Source organism: Vicugna pacos, chromosome X (assembly GCF_048564905.1).
Source record: "Vicugna pacos chromosome X, VicPac4, whole genome shotgun sequence".
Lineage (NCBI taxonomy): Eukaryota > Metazoa > Chordata > Mammalia > Artiodactyla > Camelidae > Vicugna > Vicugna pacos.
This window is the reverse complement of record NC_133023.1, coordinates 17,431,080-17,444,460: the sequence shown is the minus strand read 5'-3', so window position 1 is coordinate 17,444,460 and position 13,381 is coordinate 17,431,080. Positions and strand designations below refer to the sequence as shown.

Sequence of the window (13,381 nt, the reverse complement as noted above, 5' to 3'; positions counted from 1 at the left end):
ACAGAACAGCTCAAGGAGGTCTCTGTGGGAAGGAGGAGCCCAGGATAAAGTTTCAAAATTGTGTTCTGGCCAAGTCCCCTTCCCTGGAGGGTAGCCCTGTGTTACAGAGAAGACTGGGTGGGTTTCAGGAGGGCTGCTCTTCCTCCTCTCCAGGGCTTGTGGACGTGGCATCTTCACCTTGGGAATCTGATAGGGTTTCTGGAGGGGAAACTTAAGAAAGTATGAGCTCTCCCATCCATCTGCCTACAAAGACAATGACTGCAGCCCCCAGGAGTATCTCAGTCTCCTGTTACTCCACACTAAGCTTCCAGCAGTTTGTCAAAATTACCATTTAAGTGTTTCTGCCAGAGACTTCTGCTCCAGGTAGGCAGACTGTATCTGTGTCTCTATGGATGTGTGTGTGTCTGCAGATTTGGGGATTTTAGTTTGCCCTGTGACCTCAGTTCTCTGATGTGTCCAAGAAAAGCCATCGATTTTCTGTTTGTCTAGGTTTTACATGTTGTAAGGATGGGAGTGACAGCTTCCAAGCTCTTTACATGTCGAAGCTGAAACGGAAAATTCCCCCTTACTCTGTTACTGACTGAAATACTACTTCAAGGCCATCAGGCACTGGGGGCCATGCCTTAATCATCTGTTTCTGTATTTCATGGAGGCAGTGTGGTGTAGTTACTTTTTAAATGATACTTTAGAAGCTAGATTTGTGTTTGAATCTTGATTCCACTGCTTATTAGTTAAGCTATATGATGTATCAGTTATTTGTAAAAAGCAGCACTGTAGAATAGAACTTTTCTGGTGATGAAAATGTTATCTGTTCTGCTCATTACAGGCACATGTGGCTATTAAGCACTTGAACAGTGAGGCAACAAATTTCTTATTTTAATTAATTTAAACTTACATCAAATAGCCACATGTAGCTAGTGGCTTCTGAATTGGACAGTGCAAGTCTAAGGCTTTACAAGTGTAGACAATGGCTATGCTATTTTAAAATTCTCCTTGGATAATTCAAAGTAAAAATATAGACTGATGTAATATTACATCTTCTTGGAGCATAAAGCCATGTCAGCAAAGCGTCTGGTTAGTAAAAGGTGGTCACTGACTGTACAGGCACTATTTATAAAAGGAGATGGTGATGTGAAATGTGACATCTGGGTGACCAACGTGTTTAGTCTTCTCCCCTGGGAATCCCCAGGAGCTTGTTCTCTTGCCCCCGACGAACATGTGTGTGTTCAGTGCAGATACTGTGAGATATGAGTGGCTTTAGCAGGCTATGCTTTATAAAATTTGTTCACACACATTATCTCCTTTTATCTTCCAACACCTTGATGATGATATTGCTGATCCCATTTTATGGGTGAGGAAATTAAAACCGCACAGAGGTTAAATGACTTGGTCACGGGCGCATTAATGGTTCACAGCCTCAAACACAGAACTTTGGGGCTCTGAAACAATGCTAATTCCACTATGCCAAAACAAGTACTCAGTGAACTTGACTCCAGGTCTACTGCACCTCTCTCTAACAGCACTGATGTCAGTCAGTAGTTGAAACTGAACATGAGCTGCCAGGGCCCTCTGCATGGACACCTCACCTCTGGCAACCACAGAGCTGTGTCCTTGTCTCAGAAACACAACATGTAGCTCCTATGTGTACCTGCTGTGCCTTCTGGTCCGATGTAAAGAATGTTTCTGCAAAGGCAAATGGCAGGTGACCCTGTGTGAGAAGCCTTTGGAAGAAAGGAAGCTTTGGCAATCACGTAGTGACGGTAGCAACAACAGCCACAGTGGGTGTGTGTGGAGCGGGGGGCTATCTCTCTCCCCCCTCATCTCAGAGTGTACTTTCTTCTACTCAGCCCCTTTCTCTTAGAATCCAGCACCTGGAGACAGGCAGCAGGGGCATGGCCCTCTGTCCAGTATGCTGGCCTTAAATGTGAATTTGAAAGGTTCAGACTTAGGTAGCACCCTTTGCACAGTCACTATGACAGCATCATTCAAAATTAATGGCTGAACAAATAACTTTTCCAGCAGCAGCAGCAGCCCTGGGAGCTTGTTAGAAATGCAGAAGCTCAGGTCGGCTATCCCAGACCTATTGAATCAGAATTGAACATTAATAAAATTCCCAGGGAATTCGAAAGCATATTCAGATTTGAGAAGAATTGCTAATCTTCACTTAAACTGAGGTTAGTTTTGTTTGAAGAGTTTAGGCATAGAGAACTAGGGAGGCAGAAAAATCTTCTTTGGTGGATTTGATTTTGATCCTAAATAATTATAGATTTCTTTTATAACCCTATGAAAAGAAATTTTAGAAAAGGGAAGGTGGGGGAAATGCACTGACCTACATGATTAAAACCCCTAGTCAGCAAAATTTGACATTTCACGGCTTCAAAGGGCTTTACAATTATCACTTTGCGTGGTTCTCATGATCTCCAGCAGTTCTGACCCACTCTTCCCTTTGAAGTGCTTGCAGATATACTTATGTTGGCAAGATTTCTCTGGGAAACACTGGAGTTATGTAAATTCAGTGAGAGAGAAGGGTTATCACCTTTTTCACCTAAATTGCTGGAGAATCCCTTTCTGGCCTGCCACATTGTGAGGAGGGGTGATGAGAACTTTGAAACAGGAGCCCACAGCCTCCCAGAGCTTTTAATTCCAAAGACACTTCTGCACAAGAAGTGAATGCTTCCTTTGTGTGCAGAGCCCTGTCGAGCATGAAGATGAGGTTCTGAGCCCTGAGAAACCACCTTGATGAGCGGAATGCAATCTGCCCATCGCCGCTGACAGCTCTGCCTGGCTAAGAAGTTAGGAGCTGTATGCTCAGCGTACGATGAATCCAATCGTCTGTAATGACTGAGATGGAGTCATTAAAGACCAACAAATTGCCAATCTGAGTATTGAGAATGTAGATTGAGCACCCATTATTGCCTCTTGGATCAAAATTTAAAAATGCCTACGTGTATTTACTCAACAGGCAATAATGGGTCTGAAAGAGCTCGCACATATGAGGAAATAATAGTCACTTTCAAAGCAAATGGCAATAATGATAACACACCTTCCAGAAGGATATGGTTACACAGTGCCTTCACATACCTTATCTCACTGCACCCTTACTGCGGGTGGATGTGGGGGATGCTGTTACATCCAGTCAAATAGGAACTTGCTTCTCAGGGAGGTTAGGCGACTTACCCAAAGTCACCTCCTTAGGAGAACTGGGATTTGATCTTGGCTTTACTGACTTCAAGTCCAGTGTTCTGTTCACAAAAGCTAAACTTGAGCCTTGCTAGTCAAAAGTGTGCTCCACTGACTGGCAGCATACACCTCACCTGGCAGCTTGTTCAAAATTCAGAATTGCAGGTCCCACCCCAGCTGAATCAGAATCTGTGCTTTTACAAGATGCCCAAGTGTTGTGTGGGCACATTAAAGAGTCCAAGAGCAATCAGTCTTTACTCAGTATGACTACTTGCCTACATGCCATACCCAAACCAGAATCAAAACAAAAGGCAACAATGCAAACATCACAAAATTAAGGTAGAATATCACAAAGATTTTTTCTGAGCACTTATGATAGTTCTATAGCAGAAATACAGTTTTTCTTGAGACAATTAGAAGGAATTGACAAAAGCATGGCATTTGACAAATTCATTGAGCCCATGGAAGAATGGGCAAAGGAATATCACCTTTAATGCTAAGAAATTAGCAGCTCTCGTGTTTCCATTAAATTCACCAGAGATACACTGATTTTGTACCAGTATCATTTTTAAAGTTCACGTCTTAGAACAAGTCTGTTATCCTGGGCTCTTAAGAAGAGCGAAGCTGAGTAACATCAGAATGGTGATCTCTTGAACATTGATGCTACATCTAGGAAAACCACTTGTCCTTGACTTTTTAAAAATGTGTTTCATGTTTACATTTAAGTAATCATTTGACCAATGTTTTGAGACTTTACGTCATGCAAATAAGGACGTAGTAGAGAACTGACTTTGAGGGTGCTTGCTGGGAACTGCAGATTGCTCTGCCCTCCCAAATGGGAATGGACCACTGGAGACTGAGATCAAGTTCACATCTTTCCAAACTGTACTTGAACCAAAGGAGGTGATCAGGTGTTTGTTTTTCTAAGAGTTTCTCCTCCTATTAAGTAAATGTCAGCAGATCCTGAAGCAGAATGGATGCTTATTGCTTATCATCAAGTTTGAAACCAAAATTTGTCAAGGATAAGAAATGATGACAGATCTAAAGAAATCACATGGTCACGCTACCCGGCAAAATTATATTTGACCAAAATAAATCAACAGGGAAGGGAGAGAACACTCTCCATCCTACAAGACATCAACCAGCAACAATATATTAAGCACCTGCTGTACACTCCACATTATACTAGTTTCTAGGAGAGATATGGGAATATAAGACATTGTTTCTGCCCTTGAAGAGCTTATGATCTTGCTTAAGAAAAACTATCAAGTGACAAGACAACAAATTATATAATAGTGTGGAGTTAAGCATTAAGAATGTGGATACAACTGAAAGCCAGATAAGCCAGATAGATTTAAGGGAGGAAGGGAGCCATGAGTTTGGGAAGGTCTTATAAAGTAGGAGACATGTGAGTCTGACCTCAAAGGAAGGAATGAGTGCATTTCTAGGGGGGAGAAAATACAAGTAGATGTATGAAGATGGGGCTGTGAAATGAGGGCCTGTATTCATAAAGGGAAGAGGGGCTGGACACAGGCCACTCAAATGTAGGGGTTTAGCGTATAAAACCCCAGGTCCGTGTAGTGTCCAGGCCCTATTTGGAATCATCTTTACCACCATCCAGTGGCAAAACTGAAAATGGAAGTTACTTATCAAATTCAAGAATAACTGAATGTAGACCATTCTTGCCAAGGTGATGATGGCCATCTTGCTGCGTGAAGAGACAAACATCCTTTAGCAATGTGGGCCCCAAGCTCTTAGATAAATATCTCTAGATGGAAGTAAGACCTTAGTGCAGATGCTCCCAGGGTCCCACCCATATTCTCTCAGTTCACACTCACCTCTACTTGTCAGGCTACTTACTGCAAACACCTGCTGCTCTTTGCTTCTGGCTTTTATAAAACAACAACAAAAGCAGTTCTGATTATAGGGACACATACGGCATCTGGAATTGCTCGAGATTTATATAATGTTCTAGGATGTAGCCTGATCAATTAATTAATGATGGCTGGAGAGCTGGGGAATGAATAGCCGGCTCCTTCACCCACAGTTGGGATAACGTGGGTGATACGTGTTCTCCAGTGTCTCCCTGAGTTCCCCAGTGAGACTGAGCCCTGGGTGGACACTTGCTTGAGAACACTCCCATGACTGGCTTCCTGCTACTCCCTGTTTCACGTCCTTACTTCCTTACCAGTGTTTTCGGATATCACCTCCCAAGGTAACTGCTTGTATTCCATCCTCATCTTGGCTATACTTGAAGCCCATGAGTTAAACCTAAAGTGGAAGATGGGGATCTTTCAAAACACCAGACACAATATTCTCGAGAGGATTTTCTTAGAGAGCATGAAGATAAAAATAGCTTCCCTATTCCCCCATTGCCTTCTTTTGTTCAAAATTTGAATTCTGAAGTTGCAGGAACGACATATTATTCAAGGCTTCCCATATGAAATAACAACTGGTGTTGATTTCCTTTTTTTTTTTTTTTTGGTCTTTTAAAGGTTAGAGATTACTCACCTCCCCTGCTGGTCATTAAATCAGTCTGGCAGGATTCCTCGGAAGTTCTGTGGCCTTCCGGGCATGTGGCGGCAGCACAGGCAGTGCTGCAGACAGGCCTGCTTGCTGTGATGTGCTACCAAGCAGGTGACTGCAAAGGCCTGCTTCAAGCCCATCTCAGGTATCCCTTGGGGCTCACACTGAGCCCCAAAGTCAGGTACCAGATGGCAGATAACACAAAGTCAAAGCTGATCAGATCCCCTGGCTCTTGTGCCAAGGGATGCTGCAACCTCTCAGGCAGGAAACAAGTAACTTCTTTTAGCTTCCTTCTCCTTCTCTTAATTATCCTAAGAAGTCACCAGTTTGGTGCTCAGCTGTTTGTATGAGGTTTCTAAGTCGGGTGCATCCTGAGAGGTTCAGTCTTCCTGTTCATTAAAAAACATCATCCTTCTCTAACTCTAACATGGCATCTATCAAGATACTGAGTCATTAAAAAGGTGCACTTCCTCTCACACTACAGCTTTATATTTAAATTTCAGTTTATCTTTTGAAGAGGGTGATGTTCTGTTGGAGTTCAGCAGGTGCTCTGGTTGGCTGGGTGGGTCCGTGGATGTGAGTTTTGGTGTATTTGTGGGAGAGGGTGAGCTACGAGCATCCTTCTATTCCGTCATCTTGGCCCCTCCTTAAATTTCAGTTTAAATTAGCAGTTTACCCAAAGTTTGTCCCAAATGCTTATCTACATGGGGGAGTAAAAGATTGTTCCCGAAGTCTAAATGACACAATACACAGTGGGCATTTGAGGATGCTAGTCACACAAATGAAATGTGTTAGAAATCAGACAACCTTAGAATGATATTGTACTTGGATTATCTGGAAGCTGTTCCTATGAAATGCCAGGGGAATGAAAAGCCATCTCACTCTCCTTACTTTTCTCTTAGTGCAAAAATAAAGTGCAAAAGGCAGTTGGCTTGTCCACCGGATGCACGAATGCTGCTCTTTTAGGCCTGGCCTCAATCATTTCTAAGAGTACCTACCACCTGGATAACTCATAGTAAGGACTGGGCTACCCAAGTCATTGTAGCACCTGTCACCAGACAAAGCACCCTGAGATGCTAAGAGCATATCCCAGTGTCTGTGGAGATGATCTTTAAGGTGCCTTCCAAACCCAAGGGTCTTTGATCCCGTTTCTTGGATGGAAGTTCTTCTTTTGTCATTTTATGCTCAGGAAAGCAAAGCAGCTGGACTAGGCAACAAAGCACTGCCTCCTGCCTCCTGCCTCCTCGGCAGCTCACTGCATACAGTGGGGTCTTAAATCCTGTCAGGAAAAGCCCAGCCTAGTGGGTGACTGCTACGGATTGAGGGTCAGGCCTGCCAATAACGGGCGCTCTGACAAGTCTCAAGGCCAGCATCAATTCAGCAGCCTTGCTACTGAAGCAGTTAGACTGTTTTCAGTTTCTTGGGTTCCTCTATGGTGGGATTTAGACCATAAAGGACAGAGCTATAGGAGAACAAGATGACTGCATCTTGGGGAAGATTACGCAGGAAAATCTTGTCTTTGTCTGATTGTTCAACCAAGCATCTCCTCAGAAGTCATAGTATTTGACCCCTGTCGAAGTTCTAGAAGATTTTTGGATGTGAACTTCTCTTTGGCATTTTTACATTTTACGTAATCAGTGCAGATGAAAAAAATCCGAACAAAAGAAACAAAGAACCCCTTCAAGCAGGATTTGGGGCCAGATAATTCTTTGTTGTGCAGGGCTGTCCTGCACGCATAGGATGTTGAACAGCATCCATGACCTCCACCCACTAGATGCCAGTAGCCACCCACCCTCAGTTGTGACAATTTAAAGTTTCTCCAACCATTGCTGAATGTCCCCTGCAGGGCAGAGTTGCCCCTGGTTGAGAACCACTGGTTATTAAACAGCATTAACTTCCTGAAATTGCTCCTGGAAGGGAGTTTTGGAAGACTGTATAGGCACTTCTTTATGTAAAGGACCAAAGAGTAAATACTTTAGGCTTTGAGAGTCACAGGCCATCTCTGTCTCATATTCATCTTTGTTTTTGTTTTGTTTTGTTACAGTCTTTTAAAAATGTAAAAACTCCTAAGCTCAAAAATAGGCTGGAATTTGCCCATCCTTAGACTGTAGAGAAAGAAATGATGGCAATTCCTGTAATGACTGAAATTGCTGAGACAGTATTTGGAAAAACCGGGATCTTGATCCAGCTACCAAGTCTCTGTGACCCTGAGCTAGCACTTATGCTGCCCTTCGTGGAATGCTTGAATTAAATAGTTCCAAGTTAAATTCTATTAATCTCATTTTGCAACTTAGTTCTCCTTCATATACTTAAACATAAAAAGTTTAAATAAATAGAAACTCAACATTTGAACAAAGTGAGATTCCCCAAGTAAGTAAGAGTAAGAATGTCTGTGTAGTGAGGATGTGTCCTTCCCTTGCTTTGGAATAAAATATCCTATGTGGTTCCTCTGAAGAAGAGGATGTTGTGCAGAGGAGATGCCTCTACCCAGTTTCAAAATTGGAGTTTTGATATGACTACACAGATGATCAAGGAAGGAAGAATGCTATCTTGGAAAAAGAAAAGCCTAGAAACTGCCTGAAAATTGTAAACATAAAAATGTTATTTTGAAAATATGTTTCATAGTAGTTTCTGTGGAATTTTCTTTGCCCATCACATAAATGTCTGAGTAAACTAGGGCAGACAGTCCATTGGACAGATATTTACTGAGGGTCTACTAGGTGCCAGGGACTGTGTGAGGCACTGGAGTTGAATCCACCTGGACCCGACCATGAACAGCACTCAAAAAGAAAATTGCTGCATTCAATCATCCAGAGACTTTTCCAGTAAAATATTTTGTCTTTGTATATTGCTAATTCCAAATAGCTTATGGTTTACTTTGGGCATGTAGAATTTCTATATGTGGATTTCCATTGAGATCAGGCAGCATCCGTCAAGAGAATCTCCTTATGATCCAGATGCAACTTTTAGAACAGTGGTATAGGGTGGGATGAGACTTTGATCAAACAGACTTCATTTAGATAACAAAAATGTACATTTTAAATCATTCAGGTAGTTTATCACATGGGAGGCAGTAAAGGAGAGTGAAAAGAGCACTGGGCTGGGCGTTAAAACCCTAGGTCCCAGTCCTGGTTCTCTTTGTCTTTCTTCTATGGACAAGTCAGTTAATTTCTAAGGAACACTTTTTACATCTGTAAAATGGAATAATACCACTTTTCCTGCCTACCCTGAGGTGTTCACTATATTTAAACACACTGTACATGTTTATAACTTAGAAGCTGTTATAAAGGTGATATCGTTATTATAAGCACTGGGCTAAACTGGCTCTTCACTCTACACAGATGATTCTGGAATAAATCAAGTATTGTCTCTGCCACAGCCAGATCAATTCTCAACTAAGACCTGCTTACACTTCATTTTAGGTGATCCAGAAGAAACATATCTATAAAATCTCATGAGGTACTAACTCTAAAATTTGCTGCAAGATGAACATCATGGATTTTCTGTTAAAATAGAATAATGAGCTAAATTTAATCTTCTAGGGAAATGAAGACTTTTAAAGATCAACATGTTTTTAAAGGGGTTCAGAAATTAGTGGTTGATCCCTTACCAGCACCATCAGGTCCCACCCACTTCCACTCCAAATTACATCCTTGCCCTGCAGCCTTCAGAGGAAAACCATTGCTAGGGAGAGTCACCCCTCTCATAGATGGTGGTCAGATTCTACACTGCCGAGGTCAGAGCACCTCTGCAATCATGTCACTTGTATAAATTTGAGGAAGCGCCTGCAAAGCAGATCAGCTGGATTTTCGAACATGGATTATTTTTTCTGTGATACCCTCAATTATACTTTTCAAAAATCAACCTGGATTTTCATTTTTTGTCATCATCCCTTCCCAGTCTGTTTTTGATAAGAAAGTAGTTGGACTGAAATCCTAAGAAGATCTCCTTCTTTGAAGAGGTACCACCCCCGAGCACTCTGAGGAGTAAATGACACAGCCCTGCAAGTTACTTCCTTCAGTTTCATAGTGAAGCCTCAGACCCTGGTTATGCTTTGTCCACTTTCCTTCAAATGTGATGTTATAAAATAGGCAGGGGCTGGTTGGTATCGTGTACAATGTCAACTGTCAGGGCTGTCCTTGATGCCAGCAACAGAGTATCAGAATAACACTAGTAAGGGCAGAAACAGTGACTCTCTCACTCCTAACACCTTTTGTAAAGGACAAATCTTTTCATGTCTCTAATAGGAAAAAGAAAAAAGATAAGTGCGTGTTGCACACTTTACATTACCATGACTACCGAGGGTCCATTGTTTTTTCTGTCCCCTCGGCTCCAAACCTAACAAATATACGGGTTGGATATAAGAAAAAAAAATGGATATATAAAATTGAAGGCAATTCCCTCAGTTTCATAAATCTGGGTTTTCGTAAGTGCTATGAATTCATTTCACCAGAGAGCCATCAGCTATAAATGAGTTCTGACCACTCTTCCACTTGATTGTGGTTTTCCCTAGATACCTAGAACATGAAAAAACATCCCATTTCTTAAAACAATTCACTGACAAGACCGCCGTCCTTTAAACTTGCCCTTTAGATCCAGAGGCAAAGCCAGCCTCCCTTTCCCTCCTGACCCAACTTTCTCTTCTGATACGGTTTTCTGTCCTGAACAGATCAAAATCAAATAGGAGAGAAACAATCTAGTTGAAAAGAGATCTGATGTGCCTGTTGATGTCTCATTAACCTTGAGAGTGAATATAACTGGTGGCTGCCCGTCACAGTGGCGTGATGGTTTGTTAGGGCGGAAAGAAAAAGCCAGTGGGAACAATCACCTCAAAAAAAAAAATACAAAAAACATCATTTAGTAGATCATCTATCAGAAGATGGGACAGCTTTCTAACTGTCAGGACTGGCTAAATTATAGTTTTCTTAAGCCTATGATGAAACTACTACATGTTTTCTTGGGAAAGTATCTGGAGCAGTATTTATCTGTGTGTCAAAATACGTTACTTAAAGTATTGGGGAAAAAAACCACTCCAGTGTTGGAAGTCTAATCATGAGAAAAACAAACAGCTTGGGATTAATGTTATGAAGGTTCTGTGATGAGTATGGTGATAATGTGTGTGCCATTAAAAATATCACCTGCCACCCAACGTGGGAAGGTCCTAATTCCACTAAGTCCCTAGTCAGATTCTACTTATTACTAATTGCTGATTGATAACATGTCAACAAATAAAGGGAAGAAAATAATAGAGGAAAATTGGCTTGTCTCTAGGGATCAAGGGTTACCTGTAGAGGAAAAAAGAAGGAAAGCATTTCCCAGGTTCACTGGCTGACTCCCCGTGGAATAAGTAGACTAGAAATCTAACCAGCCTCCAGATCTGGACCAGAGACTCACCCAAAACCAGCACCTTCCATCCCTCCGCCCCAGGGCTGCAGCTGGGACTGGTTCCTGTCTGCCCTCCCCAGAGGAGAACCTTAAGTAAACAAGACCCATAATCCCTACCAGGACTTGGATGGAACATTCTCCCCTATTTTTGCTTTTCTCTGAAGGTCTCCACTTTCCCATCTCTAGCCCTCACTCCTCTGCTTTTCTTAGGAACTTCTTGAAAGTTATCACCATGAACCTCACTTTTTACATCAGTTTCCCACCTCGGGCTGACGGCACAACCTGTTTCTGCCACTGTCACCCTCTAACCAGCTGCTCGGTTTCGCGTGCTCTCCTCAGGGCCACACAGACTGGCTTCTGTCCTCATCTTTCTGTCTCTGCCCCTCACCCTCACGCCCAAATGCACCCAAATAAAACTAGATCAGTCGAATCCCTCATTTCCCAAAGAAGTTTTTGCATTTCGGAGGAGAGGAGCTACTGTGAAAGAGGAAACATATGCGAATTACACACATCACTTTCCACCCTAGAAGACCGAGATGGCTACCTCGCTGGGGGAAGAGGGCAGCAGGGCAGCCCCGGTTCTCGCCAGTACCGCACTTCTTGCTAGTGGGTGGGAGGCATTTTCTTCACCATCCCGCTTCACATACCTCTGCCGCCTCACAGCCCCTCCTAGCAGCCTTTCCCAAAACACTCCGGGGCCGGAGGAAAGGGAGAAAAACTGAGGACAGGAGAGAGGGGGGTCTCTGAATTCCCCCAGTATAGTATTTTGTTTTCAAGTAGCAGGACTTTCTAGAATGTCTTCTCTAGTTCGGCTCCTTCTGGCCCAGTTACCCCAAAGCCTCCCTGCCCCCAAGGCCAGTGCATCCAAAACAAGCGCACCGACCAAAGCGCCGTGGCCGCCGCCGCCCCAACTGTTGCAGCGGCTGCCGGGGTGGCGGGCGACGGCGGCGAGGGCAGGGCCGGGCCCGCACCCGGACGCTCCCCGCCCAGGAGGCTGGGAGGCTCTGGGCGGCCTCTGAGGGGCGCGCAGTGCAGGGGAGTCCCTGCGGCAGCCGCCTGGGCTAGGAGAGGTGGCGCTCTCTGCCCGGACCCCCGCGCACAGCCAGCCCGACCGCGGCAGCGGCGCCGGCAGAGGCTGCCTGCGCCCGCCCCCCTCTCACCTTTAAGATCAGGTCGGTGTGATGCTGGTCCAGCATGTTGGCTTTCTGAAAGGAGGTGACGATGACCCGGCCGTAGCGCCCAGGGGTCTGCAGGTCCGAGTAGAGCCGGTGCTTGGAGCGGTTGACCGGGAAGAGGCTGTTGACGAGGTTGCGCTCGATCTTGGCCAGGCTGTGCTGGGGCGCCAGCAGGTGCTCCACGCTCTCCTCGACCTGGTAGCGGCTGAAGCTGGCGCCGAGCAGGATGGAGATGAGCACCGGCGCCGAGGCGAAGAAGACAGGGTGACTGGCAATGAAGTGGCCGAGCCGGGAGAAACACGTCCTCAAGCCCCTGTGCAGAACCTGCCGCAGCATCCTAGAGCAGAGCGGGCGCGGGAGGAGGGCGAGGCGCACGCTCGGCGCGGGCTCGGGCGGCGGCGGCGGCGGCGGCGGCGGCGGCGGCGCCCGCGGCGGCGGCGGCGGCGGCGGCGGCGGAGGCGAGACCCGGTGCTCTCCCGGAGCCGCGGCACCACCATCGGGGAGTCCCGCGCCGCGCCTCGGGAGGGTCCCCTCGGGCCGGAGACACGCCCTCCTGCCCGCGGCCGCGCTGGCCCGGAGAGCCCCCCAGCTTGGCGGCCAACGCGCCGCCCCCACCCCGCCCTACCCCGTGCTCCCTCCCCACCCTCTGCTGCCTCCCAGCCCGAGGGGCTCCGCGCGGCGGGGCAGCGTCCCGGCTCAGCGCGGGAGGGGCCCGGGGCAGCCCCCGCGGCGCGTCATGACCCCACTCACCCGACCCCCGAGGCCAGCGACGGGGTGGCGCGGGGAGCGGCGGCGGCGCAATCGTGGGGAGACTCTGCGCGCCAGCCTAGGAACACGAGGACGGAGAATTCCAGGCTACACCCAGTCCCCTCCCCTCCCCTCCCTGCTCTCCCCCTCCCCCGGCCCGGCCCGCCGCGCACGCCCTCCCCTCCCCTCCCTCCCCTCCCCGCCTCTGTCCTCCTCCGGGGAGACCCAGAGATGAATAAAGAAATGGCCCCGATTTTCCAAACAAAAAGTAAAGAGTTTTCCCGGGGGGCGTCGGGCGGACCGGCTCAGAGCCGAATCCCCCCAGAGGCGGAAAGGAGGAGGCTGAAGATTGCGTGCGCCCTGGCTCT

At 46.0% G+C, this 13,381-nt stretch overlaps 1 protein-coding gene across 1 annotated transcript in view; it reads right to left on the bottom strand.

The window, feature by feature from the left end:
* The window catches only part of PTCHD1 (patched domain containing 1), a 49,768-nt gene extending 36,966 nt beyond the window's left edge, over window positions 1-12,802 (bottom strand). The window contains exon 1 of the mRNA XM_072956445.1: window positions 12,252-12,802. Coding sequence (XP_072812546.1) covers window positions 12,252-12,602 — 351 coding nt within the window. The 5' untranslated portion in view covers window positions 12,603-12,802. The remainder of the gene's footprint in view (window positions 1-12,251) is intronic.
* Window positions 12,803-13,381: the final 579 nt, after the last annotated feature.